Source organism: Bacillus rossius, chromosome 2, assembly GCF_032445375.1.
Source record: "Bacillus rossius redtenbacheri isolate Brsri chromosome 2, Brsri_v3, whole genome shotgun sequence".
Lineage (NCBI taxonomy): Eukaryota > Metazoa > Arthropoda > Insecta > Phasmatodea > Bacillidae > Bacillus > Bacillus rossius.
In genome coordinates, this window is record NC_086331.1 from 112,937,192 (window position 1) to 112,962,123 (window position 24,932).

General features: G+C 35.7%; 1 protein-coding gene across 3 annotated transcripts in view; it reads right to left on the bottom strand.

Annotated features, from left to right (window-relative positions):
• Positions 1-24,932, bottom strand: part of LOC134529630 (inositol 1,4,5-trisphosphate receptor) — a 149,435-nt gene that overhangs the window by 6,067 nt on the left and 118,436 nt on the right. For all 3 annotated transcript variants that reach the window (XM_063363928.1, XM_063363929.1, XM_063363930.1), the window contains 11 exons: positions 23,457-23,561; positions 20,603-20,784; positions 18,704-19,111; positions 18,519-18,620; positions 15,507-15,653; positions 11,492-11,684; positions 11,284-11,406; positions 9,664-9,836; positions 9,411-9,575; positions 4,392-4,572; positions 4,185-4,286 (listed from right to left, as the gene is read on the bottom strand). In XM_063363928.1, coding sequence (XP_063219998.1) covers positions 4,185-4,286; positions 4,392-4,572; positions 9,411-9,575; positions 9,664-9,836; positions 11,284-11,406; positions 11,492-11,684; positions 15,507-15,653; positions 18,519-18,620; positions 18,704-19,111; positions 20,603-20,784; positions 23,457-23,561 — 1,881 coding nt within the window. The remainder of the gene's footprint in view (positions 1-4,184; positions 4,287-4,391; positions 4,573-9,410; positions 9,576-9,663; positions 9,837-11,283; positions 11,407-11,491; positions 11,685-15,506; positions 15,654-18,518; positions 18,621-18,703; positions 19,112-20,602; positions 20,785-23,456; positions 23,562-24,932) is intronic.

Below are 24,932 nucleotides of genomic sequence, written 5' to 3' on the forward strand. Positions count from 1 at the left end.
CTAAATAGTACAGTCAAACCTCATTAATACGAATCCACTTAGTACGAAATTCCCGTTTATGCGAAGTACTTTCACAGTCCCAGAAAATAAAGTATGCTTTCCTATGTTATTCAGTACTTTTAATACGAAATACGGTTAATATGAATTACGAAGTTGTTTTGATCCCTCAAGTAGCTGTTAACGTGTATAAGTAAACGGTTAGTACGAATTTCACCGCCGAAGTCTAAAGTAAATCACGTCTTCATAATCGTCATGTAAACAAACATTTCTCCAAAGATACATGTATGTATCCTACAGCGCAAAATGGTCGAAAAACAAGATGAAACGTTTAACTCTAGTGGCGATGTTAGTAACTAAACTAGAAAAGATGCCATGTTGTAAACGGAAAACGAAAAGGAAAGTACTCTATACCTTATTAATATTAGTCGTCGGAAGTGTACATACGTAGAAGTTTAAACAATCTATGGAAAAAAGTTCTGATATTTTCCATTGTTCACGCACGTGTGTCTTAACCTCAATTTTGAGTGAGTTGTTTTGTAATATGACTGCGAAACGTAAACGCTACGACCTTACATTGCAAGTTAAAGTTAAAATTATCGAAGAAGTAAACAATGGAGAGAGAACGAAAACTGAAATTGCGAGAGAATTTAACATCCCGCAATCGTCGTTGTCGACAATATAATCGTGAAATGATTGAATCGGCTTTTGCGAGTTCGTGCAGATTATCAACAAGAAAAAGAATGCGAGGCCCAAAACATCAAGAAATGGAAGCTACCTTGTTGCAGTGGTTTGAAGAAATGCGTGCAGCAAACTTGCCAATTTCTGGACCTTTGATTCAGAAGAAGGCAGACTACCTAGCATTGAGGTTAGGAATTTCAGACTTCAAGTTCAGCAATGGTTGGCTACAACGCTTTAAGGATCGCAACAATCTTGTTGGCAAAACTATGTGTAGGGAGTCGGCAGCAGTAGATACGACCAAAGTTAAATGTGGTAAACAATGCCTATAAGAAAAAAAATAGTGCAAACCAGAATTTATAATTGTAAATATAGGCATTTAAAGTTCAATCAATTTTTTTTGTCATGATATCCCAATAGTTTGGTTAATACAAACCCTCGTTATTACAAAGTGCTAAAATTATGGTCCCTTCAGGTTTGTAATAATGAGGTTTGACTGTAATGCTAAAGTTGTGTATAATGTTACGTACCAAAGATGGAAATCCTTAATTTTGTAATTTTTTTTTTTTCATATTATTTTTCATTTGATGTTTTATCCTTAGCATTTCTGATACAAAAAAAAATTGTATGCTATGCTTTTCAGTCCAAAAATGCTACAATGTGGTCGAAAATTTGAGTGTTTCTGGTGAATCTATTGGTTTATATAAATAGCCATTTCCAATAATTTTTCAATATTTAAACCAATGTACAGACTTTTTACCTCAAACAGTGTTATTATTAGAATAGATAAATTAAATAAATAATTCAAATAAGCTGGTCTTATTTTACTATTTTCCGTGTCATCATTTGTTTTTGTTTTACATTTCACAATGCCACTGTAAAACCAAATCCCCCCCACCCTCCCCTGCCAAAAGTAGGCCAGGTCAATGCTGCTGAGGGCTGGCCACATCCCAGCAGCCTCCCAACCAATGTGTTCATGCTCATGCCTAGTGATTGGTCCACATTAAGGTTTCCCAGAGCCTGAGGAAAACAGCATTTCATTAACAAAATTTGTAAAATCCCTTACAAAGACCTGAGCAGTATATATACATGTGCGAAACTCACACTACCTCTAGTCTTCTACACAAACTACCTTTTTTACGATAGTCTGCATTAGTTCTTGTCTAACAAAGTGACCCTACTGGCGCATGGGGTGGGTTTACATCTAAAAAATTGTGATACCAGTGTGACATCAGATGCATATTTACAACAGTCTCACAAATGAGCTTTCGTTACATACCGTATTTACTCGCATATAGGTCGCCATCGCAGATAGGTCGCACCCATAATTTGAGGTCTTGAATTTGGTATTTAAGATTCCCCCCATATAGGTCGCACCGGTAATTGATTACCGCGCCGTGCATCGTGCGAGGAGAAAGGTCATTGTACTCGATCAGCTGCTGTTACGGCACGCCTGCTGGCTCTCTTTGTTCACTGAGCTGCGCATGCGCAGTATAACTCACTCAACGCTCCGCACAGACTCGTGACCTTGCATCAGCAGCCAGCCAATAGATGCGAGCTTAGCGGGAAAAAATATAAGCTCCACCTCCCGTGTACCAGTTTTGTCCAGTTTATTGGTATACGCACCAGTTTTTTCGCTGCCATGACACATTCAAGTTTACGTCCATCTTGATGTCTTGATAACAGTAATTAATTAATTATGATCCCCAGAAATAAATTGTTAGTTTAAAAAATATGCGTCAACTGTACAATACTTCCGAAATTATAAAATACGTATAAAACAGTTACCAAGACTCCGCTCATTTTATCTTGTGAAGTTTGTCTCGTACCAGTATTTCAGCTAAGTTGTGACATAAATACAGTATCAGAACATAACAATCAGCCACGTTTATACATTCGTGAGTTTACGTTTTTCCCTCGTGCATTATAGATTGTCTCCTGCTATAATTACTCGGACTTTTACACGCCTAGGCTTAAATTATTACATGTTTAGAAATAAAAGCAACTTTTCATGTTATAAAATATGTATATTTTGCTATTTAAAATGTTCATTGCCGACTATAAACGTTACGTTTTTCACGATGTTTTTAGGCCTACTAGCTAATCTTATTTACTCTTAAAGTACCCACGGTATTTTATGGTTGTTTATGGTTGTTACGTGACGTAAATAGCGGGATGGATTCGATTTTTGAGTCGTAATTTGCGTGAAAGTATTGTATTGGACTAAATGGGAACTAAACGGGACCTGAAGAATATAGTGCAAATAACGGGAAAACGTAAATAACGGTAACGTAAATAAGGGGTTTTGCTGTATGTGTACATTGTAAATAAATTTTCCTATACCTATATAAACTTCTTTTTCGCATTTTAAAGAAAAATATTGCAAAAAAAATTCCTCAAAAATTTTTCTTCACATATAGGTCGCACTTCATTTTTTCCCCATCAAATCTGGTAAAATTTCCACGACCTATATGCGAGTAAATACGGTATGTATTAGTGCATGATTCTGTGTTAATATGTCTAATGCAAAATCAGTTATTTAGTTTTAGTCACAAAATATGTGTAAAGCAGTTTTTCTTTTTCAGGGCAAGATATTTATAGAAAATTTTAGCTTATACCACATACATTTTTTTGACGTGATAACATCTTATAAATCGATGAACGCCGGCTGCACGCATGAAAAAGCATGACTCATTGTCACGTTCCACCTGAGCCGAGGGTGCAATAACCAGCCAACCACCGTGCGAGAAAATCTTCTATAATATCAAACAGGTTAAGGCGGGCTTTTTAAAAGCAGCAATTTAAAAAATTTGATTTATTTGTCCAATTTCCTCATTTCAAATTAATAATTTATTGACATTGTTTTGATTTCAGTTTATTTCTATTACTAACTGTTCATGATTAAATTGAAACAAATTATTTAAATTAAATTTTCAAAAACTGTAAAAATATTTGAAAATTAAAAAGTATGCAATTTTTAATCAATGTTTTCTTACGATGTTATCACGTAAAATTATCGTCCATAAACCGACTTTACAGACAAACACCCCCCCCCCCCCCCATGTTTTTTTACAAAGTATTTAAGTATCTACGAACAATTTTAATTGGCTTAAAATGTTTTAGGTTGTGATGTTCTTTTAAAACTAATTTTAATACTAGATAATTAATTTTGATAACAAAACTAAATGAAAGCTTTTATAATGCCGTTTCAGATGGCCATTTATTAATATTATTTATAACTGACCTATCTTTCTTAAATATAATTTTATAACAAAACAAAATATGATTAACTAGTTGCAAGCTTATTCTCAGGTCTTAAAGTATCAAACTTCTGACTTATAGATAGCTAAAAGCAGCATTCATTCCAAGCCCTTTTAATATTATTGCACAAGAAATTATAAGATTTAATAAAAGATAGCCAATGCAATTTTTTAAAAAATCATGACAATGGACACTTACTAACACTGAGCACAAGTCTATTAAAAAACAATAAATTCATTAAAATTTACCTGTGACTGTGTAGGCACTTAAATTCAGCTTTGTTTTGCAATCATCCGCTGAACATGTCTCTTCTAAAGATTGCTGCTCATGTGAGTGATCTCCATCTATTGCTAAACACAATGCATTTTAGGTGAATCATAAAGGTAGTAAAACAATTAAAATAAAAAACCAGTAGCAAATTAGATATATCTTTGAGAAGAATAATTTTTACTTACGTATTACTTCATCATCAACAGCCACAAGAAAATCATCCTTGAAAAACATATATCCAATTATTGAAAACATGTAAACCAAAATAAGTGCCAAAACTGCTGTCAAGATGATTGACCGCCCATTCCTCGTTACTGATCGTATTACATTCAAGAGTGTTTCTTCACGATAGACTACATCAAAGAGCTGAAAAAAAAAAAATTCAAATTTGAGGATGACATATTAATCATTTAGAAATAAGAAAATTAAAGGTTCTAACTAAATTTAAAAAAAAAGTTTTGCCTTAATAAAAGCATTAAAAATACTGAATTGTTGATAAAATATTTTCTATTACACAAAAGTGTATTTGCCATCATAACAAAAATTAAAGACATAAATTAATTTTAACAGCATAAAATTTAATATACAATCAGAGTTAAAGAACATATACAGTCAAGCACAAAAAAATCTTCAGGTGTATAAATAAACACTTCAATTATCTGCACTTCCTATTAGGTCCTGGCATAAACCTATAAATAACAATGAAATAATATTTTATAATACTGAATTTTTTTTATTGGAAAATCTGGTTTGTAAGTAAAATATTAACATAAATAAACACTATTTATTATACCAGATCAATACATTATTACAAATTAGCAGTTTTTTCTTTCATCATAAAACATGGAGAGTTGGTACAGACTGATGATATTTAAATAGCACACTGTTTTATATAGTAGCACTGTCTTTGTGACACACAGTTAGTGATCATCTGATAATCAACTAAAGCAAATGCATTGTGCTTGATATTATAAGTTTCATTTGTAGTTACAACAAATTTCTACAAATATTATTACATTCATGACCCATTTTTTATTACTGTTTATCAAAAGATATTGATTTATTAAAAACCGGTAATTTTTATGCATACTGGAATGGAATTGTCACTATTTTGCTACTTTACTAAGCATAATTTGAGGGAAATGATGCCAAATAAATGAAAGACAGGTGATATTAAAACCAAAATTGCTAAAATAAAGGCAGTAGATAAATGCAAGAAGAAGAATCCCTGTTGCTTTTAGAAAGTCTGTGAAAAAAAACTGATCAATCGAGATAAGGTATAAGACTTCATTTAAACCACAAAATAAAATTAGAACATAAACAATTTTGGCATTTTGTAAAATGGCTGTTGACAGAAAGTAACATTTAACAACAATGTCAACATATTGATATATGCAGGTGACATTGCATATGATATTTTTTGGAAACTTCTTAGTAAACATCTACACTTCACTATCAAACCAAAGTCATCTGAAGTTCCACCTCAGCAACTAATGATGAAACCCATAATTGTATCAGAGGCTTCAGGCTTATGGGGATTTAAAAAAAACCCATGTCAACACTATCAAATAGAATTGATCACATGACCAATTTCACTATTAAAATAACGTGTCATAGCCTTTGCACTACTGTTAACTCATCTTTACAACAAAATAGTTTTTTTTCTGAGAACACACTCTTTTGGGAAAACCAAATTTCAGGTTTTTTTACATAATTTTTAAGGTTTTTCAAAGAATACATGAAATTTTACTACGTTAAATTAAGTACCAAACATTTAATATTATATACAATAAAAAGTATTCATGTAATATTATATTACTTCTTTGATAAGTGATTTTCCTGAAAATAATTTAATAGCTTGATTGTTATTTAAACTATGAGAGTAGCAATCAACAATAAAATTGTACAAAAATGGCTTTAGTGTTGTAAAGTGTACACTAGAGGCAAGGCCACAAGGCTGACAAATGGCCGGGCTAGCCACCCAGGTGATCCATTAGCCTGTGGGTGGGGTGTGGTCCATTAGCACTATACCCCTAATCCAATTAGCAACGGCATCTCGCTACTCCCCTCCCCAAGCTTCCCAATTCAGCGCTTTCTCTGCAGCTCTGGAGGGTTCAGCATGTTCCCAGAGCCCCGCCTGTGTGAAGTGACGTAACTAAGACACCTTTGTTCTGGGAGCTTCGGATGTCCATTCAACCCTGATGACGCAACATTTCAAAGGAGTGTGAGATCTTTCCAGAAGGGGGCTGAGGGGTATGGCGACATCAGGCAGTGAAGTGAAGAGGGTGAGTGACTCCTTGATGAGCAAAAGCGGACGACGAGCAACAGGCTTCATATGCAGAGAATGGTGCATGGGCACTGTATTATTTGTGACGGACGAGTGAGAAGTGCTTGTCAGTGTGTTGGGACAGCGGTGCGAGGTAAAAAGACAAGCAGTAGGGGCAGCCATTTTCGAGTCGAGCTCTAGTCGGGAGAGTAAACTGTGGACTAAAACGAAAGAGTGTTTAATTTTTGGACAGACATTTTAAGTGTTTTAATTTAATTAATACTGTAAATAGTTAATAAATAAAACAGTATTTAATTATTTGTGGTACCCTTTACAAACCTGTTTTCCCTCTCTCAACAGTATAAACATTAGGGCATAATTAAAATAAATTCAACAGCTGCCTGGGACAAAAACAATTTACACATGACATAATTATTAACATAAACTTAAAACTCTCACCAGGTATTTTTTTAATTGAACACTATAAAACAACTTCCTAGTGTGAAATACTTATAGAGACCCTTTCATTATAATATGCACATTATGAATTTTGAGTTTTAATAGCATCTGCCTACTTGTCCATTCTATTTTCTTTACTATTCACCATCAGAAAATCATTTTAATACTGGATGAAGAACAAATTCAAAGTCAACATCAATGAAGTTCGTTCACTAAGGTTTCTGTAATTAAAAAAATATGGGGACATCGAAATGTTTTAAAATGCATAGTTATATGTAGTTGCAGACAATGTACAATTGTCACAGCTAAAAAAGCCTTAGCAAACTACACTGGCTGAAAATGAAATTCCAACACCAAGAAGGAGTTATGCAGATTAACAAAATTCGGAAGGTGTGTTTGCATATGTGAAAGATGATGCCTAATCAAATTTGTGCTCTAGTAAATTAAGAGTAGTGCTAGTAATGCCACTATGACCTTGCAAAGCAAGTTTGCTTTAAATACGACCTGAACATTTTGTGAGCGTTTAGTCATAGTCCTGTGTTGACGTTGCGTGTGAGACAAACATGCCTTTAAGAAGACAAAGCAGTATCAGCAACTTACCGAGTTTGAACAAGGCAGTTTAATGGGGCTGCGAGAAAGTGATGTTCTTTCGGCAATATTACAGAAACACTTGGCAGGGATGTATACACAGTGCATCGATGTTGGCAACAATGGTCATGGAAAGGCACTGTTTCAAGAAGACCAGGGTCCAGCCTCACACGGGCCACTACGGAGAGGGAAGACAGCCATATTTGCAGCATGGCTCTGGTGGATCCTGCATCTACAGTAGCCATTAGAGCTTCAGTTGGCAACAGAGTGATACAGCGAACTGTAACAAATTCATTACTTGAGGGACAGCTCCGAGCCAGACGTCGTGTACCGTTCATGCCACTAACACATAATCACTGCCATCTGCAACTTGAGTGGTGTCAAGCTAGAGCTCATTGGAGGACGGAGTGGAGATCTGTTGCGTTCTCAGATGAGAGCCGTTCCTGTCTTGGTGCCAACAATGGCTGTAGGTTAGTAAGGAGGCTAGATTAATGCTTGGAACAAAGTTGTCTGTGGCATTGACATATGGGACCCACACCTGAAGTAACGGTCAAGGGAATGATTTATTTTGGCAACGGGAGCAGTAACGTCATTATCGCAAGAACCTTGAGAGCAGCTTCGTACATCCGACTGGTGACTGAACCGGCTGTGCTGCCATTCATTTGCAGAATTCAGGATTCCAACAGGATAATGCTCGTCCTCATACTGCTGCTGTCACACAATGTGCTCTACAGAGTGTCAACCAGTTGCCTTGGCCTGTGAGAATACCAGACATATGGGAAATAATGGTAAGACAAATCCAGTGTCATCCAATACCAGCATTAACTGTTGCTGATTTGACTGACCAAGTGCAACAGGCATGGAACTCCATCCCACAAAATGACATACGGCACCTGTACAACACAATGCATACACATATGCACGCTTGCATTTGAAATCATGGCAACTGAAGCAATTATTAATGTTCCACTGTGTCACATGTCTTTGCGCATACCTGAACCTGTGACATTGACACTTTATCAAATAAATATGTTGCCTAGACACTAAATTGCATTCCTTTAAACTAATGTCTTCTTGATGTCGGGATTTCATTTACCACCAGTGTATCTACATAAACATATAGGTAAATATCCTTGTATCATTTCTTCAAGGTTCGGGTCTTCCTTTGGCAAAGAGGCATCTTACGACGGAAAACATATAATGATTCCTGTTTCGTGATTGAGAAGAAAGTAAACTGTGAAGCTCGAACAATCTGTACACATTACCATCAAGGTAAGACAGGGAAAAAAATCATTGACCTCACTGAGCAAATATAAAAATTTAAGTGTTTTATAAATATCTCTAAACAATGTTAAGAGAGAAAATGGCAGGTTTAACAGTGTATTAAAACATATACCAGTGTAAATAAAATCAAGATTTAACAATAAGTTTATCACAAAACCCAAACAATATTAATTTTTACCATTCACTGAATTCATGCATCAATAGTTGACAGTAACAAAACTATATGCATTAAAATTAGGATTTCAAAATTAAAACTTTTTAGATTTAGGTTATTTAAAGATTTTGGTTTATTTAATCACTGAACTAAAATTTGGGTGTCACACAATGCATTAAATTGTATTTTGATATTATGAAGTGAATAAACTCATATTAAGGTGTAATTTTTGTGATGCTAAAAAAAAAAAATCTTGCCACAAACCATAAACCATGAAAAGTACATGATAAATTATACAAATATTTGATTTCCTTCCAATTTTTTTATGATACAAGAAACTCAAAAAACATTCAAAATTAAAACAACCTCCTGAATTTTCAACAAAATCACTTAAACTTTGTGAGCCTTTGCAAAAGTCACCAATTATATGTTGCTTATAAAACACAAACTTACCAGCACAGAGAAGAAAAATGGATGCATGCAGAGTCCCAAAACACAGAATATCAGGTACACCAAGTGGTAAAGAAGTTCTGCATCTGTAACCATCTGCTGGAAATTCTTGCTGAACGTGCCCTGATTGCCCATTATGCTGATAAGATGAATGATTTTCAAAATAACCTGAAATCACACCCAATTCAAATAACAACTGATACGACAGAGGCTGTAGTTTCATATAGTTACAATTCTCTTTGTTTTGCAGTCCTACCGTGATTGTCCCCAAGATCCACAAAGTTGGCTCTGGTCCAAACGAGAAGATCATCCTCAGAATTGAGGTAACAACCAATGTACGCACTCCAGACTCATGGGGAACAGTGACGATGATAGCGGTCGACCCCAAAATCACTGCCCAAATCAATCCCGATATATGCTGACCGAGTTCTGGAAAATAAAAAGTAACCAATAACATACAGAAACTGGAGTTGGGCAGATAAAAATTACGAAAAATAACCTGTAACAGATTTGCCCTATTTCTGATGTTGGCAATACATATGCTATGAAAATGAGGGCTACTGAAGCTGATTAATGGTCAATAGCTCACAATAATACAGTAAATTTCTAACGGAAATTGGTAACCAAAATAACACTTGGTTTCAGTACCATTGGCAGCGAAATGAAGCGAAGTATGTAGTGCAGTGGGATGAGACCGGACTTTCATTGTAGAGGACCCAGATTCCAAATCTGATCTGGCAATCTAAATTTTGGTTTTTTTATGGTTTACCGAAATCAGTTGTTGATATAAGGGATTTTTTTTTTTAAGTGGGGAAGGGGGGAGAGAAGGTGATGTGAAAAAAAAAAAATTGAACATGTGTATACAAAAACCTTACAATACTACTGCCACTAAAACACTGAAATATAAGCCTATAGAAGTAGACGTAGGTGATGTGACTCCTCACACAGTTTAAATTGCCGATGTAACAGCTCAACTTGCAAAACTAAAAATAACATACTACCTTCACTGATATTTTGCAAATTTTTTTCAACTTCATGGGTGGGGGGGGGATAAGGCTCTTGCTTCCGCTCCCCTTCCCCCTGCATTCCCCCTGCCCCCACCCCTGCTCAAAATCACTCCAGGCTGATACCTTCCCTAACATCCCCGTTGTGTGTTGTGGTGTGAAACTTTGACAATAGTTTTACGACATTTAGCTTTCATGAAAATATATCTTTTAGTGATAAATAAAATGAGGCCTTACAGTATCTCAGCAACATTAAGTTAGTAAGTATCAAAATTTGTGAGATAACGATCACTACACAAGTGAACTTAACATGTCAGTTCTTATATAGGTCCGTGAATAATGTTCCATTGATACAGAAATAAAACAAAGTGTAAAAAAATTGTAAAGTTGGCTGTAAATCATTAACCTCATACATAACATGGTCTTCATTTTCTCTATATTGTATACTACATAAAGCATTTGTGTTGAGGAAGGAATCAGCATGGCCTAAAGTAAAGAACCATCTCAGCATTTGACTCGGTTATATTTGGGAAACCATTGAAAACCAAAATCAGTATGTCCGGACCAAAAATTGTACCGGATCCCCTGGAATGCGACTCAATTGGCTTACCAACGAACCAACTTACTCCATTACAAGATTACAGTTGGATTTTATAACCACTTAGGTACTGAATCAGTATGCACTTATAAATTTCAGTCATGTCTGACATTGGGATTAAACATAGAACCCACCCCATGTGAGTGTGGCACTTAGTAATCCAGAGCTCATCCAAAACTATGCTCTACATCAGTGTGGTCTGCAAAATATGTAATTGGCCTATTTCTGACTGACAAACGCTTTAACTATTCGCAACTTGTGAAACATTTCATACCTGGTACTGAGTCCACAAATGGGTAGAAAAATGCAACAATTACGTTGATCAGGACTGCACAATTGAAAAGAATGTTACTCCAAAGCGACATATGACTGCTAACCCAGCAGAGAACAGGTTGTCCTGAAATAAAAAACAAAATTTGTACTTCCTCATAGAACACTTAACACAAGATACTCACCAATACTTGAATGCAAAATATACATACCTCGCAGCTTTTTTTGCCACTTCATCTCATTGAACATGTCTTGACTTCTTTCAAAAAAATCTGACACTTTTGAACCTTGGTCATCTTTCTCTGCTGTATTTAAAACTCTAACTTTTGTATCAGGGGTGAGGTACTCACAAATTTCTGGTATAGGAAAAACAATTTGCTCCAACGTACGATCATGTCTAACAATCTGAAAGAAAAACCATATCAAATAAACATATGATTCCCAAGCTTCCCAGTTTCTCACTTATACATGTTGAAAGCTATCATTCTTATTGAATAAAATTAGGCACCTACGAGTTCAAGTATTTTTAAGTCTAATCAAGTTTGAGTGAGAATTTAAAAAATGCTTCAAATTCGGGTCAGAATCAAGTATAAATATTCAGTACTCAGCAAATTTTGTTTGTAATCACTCCATAAACATTAATTTTGTTATAATGAATTACTACTACCCTTTTTTAATAAGGTGTACATTATAAACAAAGACATACACTATCATAAACTTAACACTCTCATTTATCACTTGATTGGATAACTTATATAGGCACTTTGTCCACATACAAATGTTATTTCAATGACGGTGCCTAACCTACAAAACATTTACATGTGCGGACTAAAAACATCATAACTAGCAATAAGACATTACTCACTAAACAATCACATTATAACTAATATTAGTACAACTGAATTATTTTTTGTTTCACTTTGACTGAATGAATTGGTGAGAAACAAGCTACATCATATTTACTGCGTCCACATACGTAAATTAGACAAGACATAAGCACAAATACTTGCTAAATATTAAAAGAAAAATTGCACACAAAACAATGTTATATAATTAAAATATTCAAAGTATTACTTATTACCAAAAATTGTTCAACAACTTATTAATACAGTTGTGGATACATGAATTTTTTTTCGGGAAGGGTGGAAGAAATTTAAAAAACAATATAACAAAATTAAAATTCGAACATGTATATTCAAAAATTTTTCATTACTATTGACAGTAACAAGCTGACTTATGGGCCTACAGTAGTATATGCAGGTGATGAGGCTTCTCACACAGTATCATACTGTTTTCACTGATATTTTGCGAATTTTTACATAATGTGTGAGGGGGGGGGGGGGGAGGATATCACCCTTATCAATCACTGAACAAATATGTTGTTCAAATTTATTTTAATTCACTATTAAAGTGTTTTTTTTTTATCAATTTAAATAGTTACCAAATGCCTTAACATTCACCAAGCTTGTGGTGCATAACAAAACGTACTACTTCAAATTGAACTGGTCACGGCGTACACTAGTTCCAATCTTATGCATTCATTACCATTGTTTGAGCACTGGCAACCACAGTGAAGGACTCGGGAGGGCCTTAAAACTCTGGCATGCCTCTCCAATGGAAACCTTCTCTGTTGCTCTTATTTTCTGGCTACCATGTTGTTTTTGGTAAAAAGGTTATTTCTTGGACATGTGTTCTTGTTCACAGGTAACACACAGCGGTGGGTTTACCACCTTCGTATGTCAGGATGCTGTGGCTAGCAAACTTGAGGCAAACTGGGGTATTCATTCAATTTGATGATTTGATGACGCGTGTCCATGTTCTTGGCAGTTGAAGCAACTGAGTGGAGTTGGTAAGAATGATTTTACTTTCATATTTAGGTATAGCCTTCTTTGAGTATTGGGGGATGGTCATGGATACCGAAGATCAGATGGGAATGGCTGTTGTGATAAGCATACTATCCTATTTCTTCATTATCTTTTTAGTTCTTGTAATAATTCTGATTCTGGGACATCTATCAGATTGGGATACCAAATGGCATTTTTTCTGGAGGTTAAGCTAACATGGAGCTTCATTTCAATGAGGAACTTTTAAGTTGCCTAATTAAAGACCTTCACTGCCAGCAGACCACGTAACTGGCCAGAATTTGATGTCTCAAGCAAAAAGGCCAAACTCTCGTTTATCTTTTTACAGTTATGACTGTACCACCCACAGCAATATTAATTACTTTTTGATTTTGAAGGGTGATACCTGGGTGCTTTTAGAAGCCATGGTTATGGCCATCCGTAATAGGAACCGTAAACCACATCCTTCTGTTTGGAGGGAAAAGCATTAAAGCCAGCAGTTCAAACATCTCACAGTTTGTGTCACTGAGAGAACAAATCCTCCCACAGACCTAACCAGTATTAAGTAATGGGTACCCTCTAAAGCTATTCACAAAGAATTACAGCTTCAGTAGTACCCACGTTTACACCAAGGAAAACCATGCACAGGTTGTATATCCAGAGCGATGGCACATTTATTTCTCTACCTGGGAAAACATTTATTACGCCAGTCTCCTCTCAACACAATAACACGATGCCCCTGCGAGCAAAGGAGTGTGGGCTACCCTCCTACCAGGATGGCACCATTGATGCTACGTAGGTGTTATGGGCTCAACATCTAGATCTGCCAGCTGGGTCAGGGAGACTGTCACTAGACTTGGCAACACGTGTGGTTGGAGGCAACACCAATTTGTTAGGACAGACCTTCATTGGGAAGAACACCACTCCGATGTCAAAAGATGCTTTAGAAACAGAAGGTGCAATTGGAACCAATGAGATGAAAAAAATGACAATGTAAAAGAGGAAACAGCTCCAAAAGGCATTTCTATCAGTCACTTATTATCACAAGCACAGGTTGGCTGTGGTGGTATTCACCTCTGCCAACACACGGAGATCTAAAATGAAATATATAGTCTTGAATTAGGTCAACTGGTCATGAATTATAAATCCATTAAAAAGTATTCTCTAAGGGAAATAAGAGCTTTTGAAGTGAAATAACAATAATTTATTGATTATGATATTATGTTTCCTCAACGAAAAGTTCATTAAAGACAGAAACATACATCAAAACAAACAAAAAGAAAATACAAAGAAACTGCCTTGCCTTGAGTGAGCTCAGAAACCATGTACGAGGGTTATTTTTTTTCAACCTCCGATCGGCTGTAATAAAAAAACGGGAATGAATTGGGAAATTATTTTAATGTCAAAAGAAACGTACATCTTTACTCTATTTTTCCACATAATCACCGTGCAGATTGAGGCATTTTTCGTACCGATGCACCAGCTTTCCAATACCCTCTGCATAAAATGATGCCTCCTGCCTATTCAGCCACGTTTTAACAGTGCCCTGCAGTGTGATTACAGTTTCATTTCTCCATGGCATGCCCATTAATCAATACCCTAATCGCTCGTACACGAATCGACACGTCTCGTAGTGTTTACCCCCTTCCACCAACCATGTGGAGCGGCCAACTCACACCTCAGTTGAAGCTTGGTTATGGAAATGTCAACATGGCTGCAACGATAAACTGTACGGCGAAATGCGAGCTGCGTGGAGTCATCCGTTTCTTACAGGCAGAAGGGCACACTGCAGCAGAAATCCATCGCCGAATGAGTGTTGTGCAGAGCACTGTTAAAACGTGGCTGAATAGGCAGGAGGCATCATTTTATGCAGAGGGTATTGGAAAGCTGGTGCATCGGTACGACAAATGCCTCAATCTGCACTGTGATTATGTGGAAAAATAGAGTAAAGATGTACGTTTATTTTGACATTAAAATAATTTCCCAATTCATTCCCGTTTTTTTATTACAGCCGATCGGAGGTTGAAAAAAAAAAAAACCTCGTAGAACTAAAATAAGGAAGGCTGGGCCAAGATTTCAACCTAAGTCCTTCCAAAGTTGAGTAAAGTGCCTTATCACTATGCAATTAAATTTTCTTAGCAATCAATGTGTTGTGGTTTAGGATTCACAAAATAACCATGGTTAACCCGAACCATCTAAACATTAATGTACCTGCATCATGAAAAACTAATGTTTCATTACTAAAGAATAACAGTTTAAACATTTCCCTTTCATGAATACCAGCAGAAAAAGAGAGCTGTAAAATCTTTTTAACATAAAGTTTATAGTACTTAAAAGTCATTAGCAATACAAGTTTCTAGCATAAATTCACAATCCAAAAGAATACCTCAATTTGTGCAGTGTGAGATGCATAATATTCCAATGCCTGGTTAATTCGTGGGTCAATATTGCTTTCAGAAGGTTTCAACAGTGATGCTAACTCTTTGTTATGTTGAGCAAGTTGGTGGCACAATATATAAATATTATGTCCAACCTGAAAAAAAAATACAGCAATACATCATACATACATTTGTTGGTTACAAAACAGCAGCATTAATTAAATAAATTTGGTTGGTAAAATAGTAGACAAATTTGTATACAACATACACTAGGAAAAGTCAATATTAAGAAATTAGTAACGAATATTCATAGTCTATGACTGATTTCACATTCCCAGTCTTGAGTTATTTGTAAAAATGATCAGTATAAATTATATTCTTTATTACCACTGGGCTTCTATTATTAAGTTAAACCAGTAAAAAAAGTATTTAGAAAATGATACATATTTTAATGGCTGCTTCACAATGAATGATTTTGTTCTGCTTGAATTTTTGGATAAAATTAAGTGCTGGTTAGTAAAATTTCATTTTTCTCATTTCATGGTTCGAATAAAATGGATATTATCAGAATCTAACTAATGTTTAAACATCTCAGAAAAATTACAGTTGCCGAAATAAACTCAACAGAGCATTGTGAACAAGGATAGATTACTTTGCTGGAAATATATTTTTGATACATAAAACCCACAAAAATCAGCAGAGCCAAATCAAAACATTTTATAGTAGGATTCCTTTAACGCAGGACTACAACTGGTTTCTAACTTAAATCCTTGACTCAACACTAAAAAAAACCTGAGAAATCCTGGAAAATTAAAATAAAAATCCCATGAAAAAAAATCCTTGAAACTTCAACTGAAATCCTGCAAAAATCTCATTATCTAAATAAATTATTCATATACTGAAATTTAAATCAGAAGGCTTACCAAAAATGTACTCACCTTCGTTAATATAAAACTGGTAAATTAAACATAGCCCAATTAGAACAGACAAGACAGTTTTATGGTTTGAATTTTTAAAACAAACTCTTGAAACAACACAAAAATTTATCAAGTTATTTCTACCCAATTGATTGTTTGTGGTCATAAAGCTGGCTTGTTTGTCATACCCATTTTTGTGTGACCACAATGAATTTTTTTTACTGTCACTGTCAGGGAACATATTTGGCAATAGTTTATCAAAGTTACCTATTAAACTTATTGATAGGTTGTTTCTACAAACAAAATTTGCCCAATGTAATTCAGCATAAACCACACTATTATTTTCTCTTACCACAAAATTGGACAATGGAAAACTCTGTTCTATGCCTCTTTGATTTATTTTGTGGCACTAGGTGTTGCAATGACTCGCCGATCCTTAAGCCCCCCACTGACAATATTAGGCACTGAACTACACACCCTGCATTTTGCCTGGTAATCGCTGCTCCCTGGTTTTATCCTCTAGTTGGTTTTCCCATTCTCATTTATACTTCTGCTTAAATAGAGCTCAATATGGTGAATCCTTAAGCTTTTAGTTCATCGTAACAAGGGATGCGAGTATTTAATTCTAGTATATTTTTCCAAGTCCTAGAAATTATACAAAATCCACAGAGAAAAATGGTAAGAAAATTCTGAAACAAACTTAATAATTGACTATTTTGCCACTTAAGTATTTCTAATTACCTTTAAATACAATCAATTACAGCAGCGCTAAACAGAAATCATATGCAGTTGACCATAGTTACGTACTTCACCAAAGTATTTGCCAACTTGTGCCATGTTGTCTATGTCTATGGTAAGTTTTGCTTATAAATGCAACCAAACAAAAGAAAAACCATCCTGTGTTTCTTTGCCATTTATAATTATTGTTTAACGTATTATGAAGTATGTGCAGGTATGATGGAAACTGCATTTATAAAAATTCATGATGATTTTGTGAAATCTAGAAATCCATTTGAGGACTTGAAACGCCCTCTCAAAATTTTTTAGTAACATGAGTGCTAGTTTTTTGGAAAAGTAACCGACAATAAACAGTACCTTGCTGCCTTTCCTCTATTCTGGAAAGGGACAGGTAAAAAAAAAAATGATGTACAATAGATGGAAAGAGAAACATGGGTAGTTTTTGTTAGTTTGTTAGTTTGTGTGTTTTTGTTGGGTGGTGTAGGAAAAGACTGGGCCATAAAGTTTGGAGGGGGTAGAAAAGTAGGCATAGAACTGCCACTTCACCCCACCCAGAGTAATAAATTAGAGCAGAAAGCAAAGAAAGACTGACGCTCAACACCAGTAAGCTGAGATAACGCCAATAAGCTGAGATGCAGATCATAAAAGACTTCACTTGTATCTATGGAACTCTACTGAAGACAAAAATATGGTGGGTCCCAAATTCAAGGATGACCCTTATGGTATAAAGTTACATATTTTTATGTCTAAAACTATAGATGCAACCCATATGCAAGGGTGACCCTTCTGTGGGTAAATACAGTAGCTGATCAGTGTGAAATACCAGCAAGCTTGATTCAGATCCCTACGTTCGGTAAGATGACAATCTTGGTTGATTAATTGATTGAAAATTGGTATCATAACAGCTCTAGAATAAATGCTCATTAAAAAATAATCGTTATTTTATTGTGATAACATGTATGTGAAAGAAGGTGGCCCCCAAAACACTGGTTGAGGAAACAATTGACCCTGGATTAAAAACAAGTTAAAAACCACTGTTTTATGAAATCTTCCTGTTGTTAATCTTTTCATTTCGCCAAAAACTATTTAACCCCACGTGTTAGAATATGCTTTAGATTTTCTAGATTTGGTCTAAATTTAACTCTATTACAGTTTTATCAACACTGAATGCCTCACCAACATATTCTATAAGTTCATTTGTTACCCTATCCCCACAGAGTGTTTGCAGCATTTGCATGTAACACATTTCTTAAGCATCGATCCCTTTTCGGAGACCAATTATATTTTCTTTTAAACAGAATGCCATATTCCGGTTTACCACTACATCATCAACACACATTTACAAGCAGCATAGTTTCAACTCACATCCTTAGGTGAGGCACCATCTTCTCCTTCCGTCGAAGACTCCTCACCATCATCATCTTCATCCCGTGTCTCCTGGTGAAAGGCTCGGCAAGCGACATCTACCTGTACAAAATTAGTGCTGGCCTACAATACATCATCGCATCCAACCTATTTTAATTCTTATTTATAAATTGCTGCATACTTACCAACTGTTTGGGATTCATATTATAAAGAATTCTCTCTGCATTTTCACTATCACCTCTACTTTCCATGATGGCTAACAGTAGTTTTGAAGCATTATTCTTCAGTTCTAGCACGAGATCCATACGAGTCTTTCCTAATGGGTTGATATCGTTGAGTATCAGCGCTGTAATTATATCCAAACCATTGGACTCATGAGTAGCTATACAGTTCTGATTGTCATGGCATGGACCCTGACAATATTCTGTCAAAGTTTCGAGGGTTTGATTAATCAAGGCAACATTATTTTCGTTGATGTAAAGTCCAAGGAGTCCTAAACCTCCTGTTGTTGACCCACAAATGCAATCCAGAAATGTTAGTGTTTCAGACACCAAATTATAATTTGTTTTGTTGTTCTGGTTGCGTAGCAGATTCTGAAACATAAAAGTTTTGAAAAAATAAATCTTACACAATCAAGCATAATTTCATTTATAACAAAAATAACACTAAGTAGATGTAAGAGTAACCACCAAAAAATGGGTGCATGATCTACTGGTTAATAAAAAATTATAAAATTAATTACAGAAAAAATATTTCAGTGAAGAATACTGCAAAAATTTAGGCCAACAGTCAACTGGCAGGACCAGACATTTTGCATCTATTTAAATGGGAAACTTAAATCAACTACCAGCCAAAAGAAGATAATGAAAGTATTATTTGGTGTGGGTAAATGTAACCAACAAATTGCCTGTCCAAAAAGGTGTTTCCTAGACTGTACTAATATAAATTGGTGACTTTTTATTTGCCTCTCCATATATTTTTATAAAAAATAAACTTATGCCTTATAAAAAAAATGTCCATCCCTCTCCCCTTTGAAACAATTTTTTTAGTGCAGAAGGACCAACAAACTGCCCTTCTCTTAGGTTTAATTAGACTCCAGCATCATCAATACATATAATTTACATTTTCAGTTACTGATGCTAATTTTCACCATGCAAGGGTGTAAATAATATCACATTCCAGAATTTTTCAGTGTCACAGAATTTGAAGTTTAGGTATTTAATGGTTCAGACTCCCAGTGGGTGCCTGAGTAGTGCTGTATCACAACTCAGTAATAGGAGCATGGTGGCGAGCGCGGGTGCCTGTTTTGCCAAAACAGGATATTCCAATGTCTGGTGTTAACACAGTTGCACGCCTGGTGCAAGAGCAGGATGACATTCTCAGGTAACGCTGTAATGAAAACTGTGTGCGCTGCCCCCTCCAGCACTGGCGAAATGGGGTCCACTCAGCTAGCCTGGGCCACGGTTGCGAAATTTGGGTAAGGTGGCATTGAACAAACCTGGAAGGGGGCACAGGGTTTTCAAGTGGGTGATCAAGACTCACTCGAGCGGGGCAGCCCATGGTAATGAGTCGGAGATCGTGGTTATATATTAGATGTAATTTAAAGGTGTTAGGCTCACTCAGGGGGCGCGCCTCCCCTGCTAACCTGTCGCTATGGTCGAGAGAGATGTTTCAAAGTTGAAGTAAGACTCACTTGTGTGGGGCAGCCTGTGGTAACAAGTCAGTGATTACCATTATTAAGGAGATATATTAAAGATGAAGCTAGGCTAACTCGGAGGGTGTGGCCGTTTTATATTTGAAATTTTGAATATTTGCTCAGACCTACATATTAAAAATTAAAAATAACAGTAGTCAATGTTACATTTTTACTGATTCCAGAAAAAATTAATAATACACCAAAAAAGAATAAATCTATGAACATTAAGTAAATTTAGCTAAATAACACCAATAATAACAACCTAAATGTTTAGATTCAATATCCAACATTTCTAATTCCAAGTGTGAACACAACCATTCGGATGTCATGTCAAAATAAAAATCAAATATTTATATAAATTTAAGTATCTGTAAAAGTCGTAGCTTACTTGCAGATTTCTGTTATGATTTTCACAGAGCAGCTGCAAGAAGCGAAGTATGGGCTGCATCACCAAGACTTTCCCGGACAGTTTGTTCTGCTCGTCGTGCTCGCGGTGACGCTCCAGCTTCTCTGCCAGCATGTCCTCCCACGCCGACCCACTGCCCACGATGATGGAGCCCACCTCCTCCCCTGCACCAACACCACTACATTACATGGGTCTGCAACCAAAATTGTTTAAATTGCTAGAAGTTTCTTAAAGTTCCCTGCACAATTAAAATTAAGTACAATGTTACAGTCTATTTTTATGAAACAGGGTGGCTAGCAAACCTGAGTTAAAAAAATTCCCTGACTTTTCTAGGCTTAGAAAAATTTTGCCCTGACCACCAATATTAGTTAGTCACCATAAACTATCCAAAATTAAAATTAAAAATTACTACTCCTAGGCAAATCACATTTTACTATTGCAACAGGAAACTATCAGTAATCTTATGACCGTACATTTGACAACACTGAAGTAAATGAGCATGTTCAAAGTTCTTATATACTTACGAACAAAAACAAATGGGAGAAAAACTTCTGTATGTAACACTACAATATATGTTGGAAAGGGGGAAGAAAGGATCTGTAAATGGCACATGTGCAGATATATTAGGAATTATTAGACTTCTCCCAGACTTTTTTCTGTTGCTGAAAATACACTGACTTTTACAAGCTTTCCCTGTTTTCCTGATTGCTAGCCACCATGCAGAAATTGCCAATGATCTATTTTGATGTCGACCAGGGCTACGCCCTCCCTTAAGCTTCAAGTGCCTCGCACTGCTTCAGACCTCTTATCCTCCCACCAACATCTTCTATCACCCCGACTCATTCGGACCTCCCGCCAACGTGTGCGTGCGTATGTGTGTGTGTTATCCCACCCTGTAACAGGTGCACTTAAGAGTCAGTGTCACAAACCCCAAATTACTTAATTATTAGTTAATTAGATTGTCATGTTTATACTAATTATGACAATCGCCCTCAAGTGTAAGTGTTTTCAGGGTATACCATGTGGACGGAGCAGCGCTATGTGCAACCCTTTCAAAACACACCCTTATGCTGGCAGTTCACATGTGGACTTAAATAATAACATAAATAAGTAAAAGTTATTAATACACTGTTAAGCACTTGAAAGGATTCACTAAGGTATTTTGTTTCTTGATGGTATTATAAATGACCTACCAGTCTTAATAATTTAAGTTCTCCACCAAACATTTGAAACATAATAGTGAACTGTAACTCGAGGCCAGGTCACGCGGTGCCCTGGGCAGAACCTAAACCAGTTGAGTTGCAGATGGCATTCTTACTACTTCAGTATGTAAAGGTTTTTGTCATTGTTTCTGTTTTGAGTGTAAACCAGAATGAATAAAATCCTTTTACCAGAACCGAGAGTAGTTTGTTAGCAAAACCACATGTGCACCAGCAGAGGTACTAAGGTGTGTGGGATGCCTGAAGAATACCACTGACAACCATCGTTTATCCTAGTAACAGCATGCCCACTGCTAAGAGTGGGCTGGTAGGGATTAATTACTTTCATCAAGGGCGAATCGAGCCTAGCTTCCATGTGGGCCACGTCACAGCCCAAGGAGAGAGAGTCGTTAGCCGGGTCCACGTGCCCATCCATGTGGTATCACCCAAGTCCACATGCCCATCCATGAGGTATCACCCAAGTCCACATGCCCATCCATGTGGTATCACCCAAGTCCACGTGCCCATCCATGTGGTATCACCCAAGTCCACATGCCCATCCATGTGGTATCACCCAAGTCCACATGCCCATCCATGTGGTATCACCCAAGTCCACGTGCCCATCCATGTGGTATCACCCAGGTCCACGTGCCCATCCATGTGGTATCACCCAAGTCCATGACCCACCAAGATTTTGAATGATTCCTTGAAAATTCTCCACAACATCAGTTTCAATGTGAACACTCTTTGGTTCTGTCTGCTCTGTCTTCTTGGCACCATCTCCTTACATATGAATTGGTCATCACATGCTCATAAACAATCTACATAAATCTCTTTATAATGCAAAGAATTATTGACTGTCAAAACTTACAAAAATAAGTATTGTCCTGTAGCAATTATAAAATGTAAAATAAACTCAAAGTACAAGAAAAAAATTTTAACTTAAAAAAAATATCCAACTAACTAAAGAGATTTTTAAGATAGCTTCTATCTTTTTGTATATTGATAACACATTAAAAACTATTCATCGACTTTGGACAGTCTTTGCTGATTCTGGAAATGCACTAATTCAAGACTGCCCATGTCCTTCATACCTTGATCTCCAAACTTATTCTGAAAATTTACATAAAATTTAAGCATATTTGAAGATTTGAAAAAACTTCAAGGACTAAATTAATTTCCAATGTACTTCCAAGGACTTGAAGATGAAATATTTTTTTCAGGTACTATTCCAGGAATTTTAAAAGCGTAAAAACTTTATTTTTAGTTTTATTGTGTCATTGACAGCAAGGTCATTATAGATACAGACAATAATTTACAGAACACGGACCAGGGATATTAAGAGAGGAATTTGCCATGGCCTATTGGAGTAATTTGGGGAAACAATGGGAAATCTAAAATCCAGGTGGCCCGACCAGGATTCAAACTGGGGTCCAGTGAAACACAAATCCATCATTTTACCAGTGGGCCACCTCTCTCTAAGCATATGAACCATCATATATAATTACATATATAGTCAGGTTAGCACAAAATGAAACAAGGAAGTAAACATAAATTTAGTACAAAAATTTGAATTGTATTGTATACAAATCTGAAGAAGCCACAACACACACAAAAAGGCACAGAATGTGAAATACCTGGTGAAATACTTCTTGCTATTGAATATGCATTGGAAGTTGCTAATGCTGCTTGATTCAACTCTTCATGAAGTTCTTCAGTTATTATTATACCATTTGGCTTCACTGAAAATGAAAAAATTACTGAAAATCTGCCTGATCTCATAAAATATTTTATACATGACAGTCTGCAATTGATGCAAAATATACACAAACCTACCAATAAAACAAACAGCAGCATCTGGTCACAAGCACAATGCACTAAGGCAGCTCAGGTTTATTAGCATTGGTGCAAAAACATCCACTCGTGTTTATTCAGCTTTACAAAGCATATTTGTCTCTATGTACTATAGCATAATGTTCCTTAGCAGACCATCAATTACCCTTCTAAAATTCCCTGAACAATAACATGATCAAAGATGCAAAATAACTTGCAAAACAAATTGGTGTTGGCAAAGAAACCAAAGTCTGTCTAAGGAAAAGAAAAATGCAATTCTCCTACGAGAGTGAATTTGAACCTTTTTAGGCTGGGAGAACAACATTCAAAGTGAATTTCCTCTTTGTTATGCTTGACATAATGCAATATCCTTGCTTAAATATAGGTTTGAACTCAAGAAAACCACAGGAAGAGATAAAAATTTCTTTATCGTCACTGGAAATCTGGAGACATGGGATAGGAAAGAGTTGAAGGATGCGGGTACACATCTTCACAGTTTTTTGAGTGATAAACAATTAGATATAAATTGAGTTGAACTGTTTGACGAGCTGCAATGCTAACCCTCTGGAAATTAGGAAGAAATAAGAAGGTATTTTAATTTACAGCTTCATGGAAAAAAGTAAGATAAAAATGATTTTGAAATAGCTTGAATAATATAATTTTAATACTAGTATAACATAAATGTATTTTTATGCAAATAGCATGCAAAATTGTTAAATTTTGAAACGACCATCAAGATTTTTATATACAAGTGGTAAGTAAAGATTACTGATAACCCTGTTATTTATGTCAAAATATATTACTAAAACTATTTCTGAAGCCTTCATTTTCAAATACCTCGACCTGGGAGGTATTCCAGATCCCTCAGTAGAAGTGGCACCGGAATAGTGTTCTGTTCGCTTACACTTGAAAAAGATCTAGGACATCTAGTTTTTTAAATGATCATGTAGCTCACATACACTAGAGCTAAAGGCCATTGAGATGAGCCATATGCTTTTGATCCATCCGTGTAAAATAAGGTGACAATAATTTAACAAAAAATACTTACATTAAAACATTACAGAATAAACCTTTGGATTACTTCCTTTAAGCCCAAAAGGTTGAACACAATCAGCATTGGAAATAATAATAAATTAAATTTAAAAAAATCTAATGCCTAAAATTTTAATACCATAAAAATAATGCCAAGGCAGATTACTCAATGAACAAACTGACAAATTAAATATAATTACAATGTTTGATCATAATTTGTTTTCTAACATTTCTGTTACACTAATCAA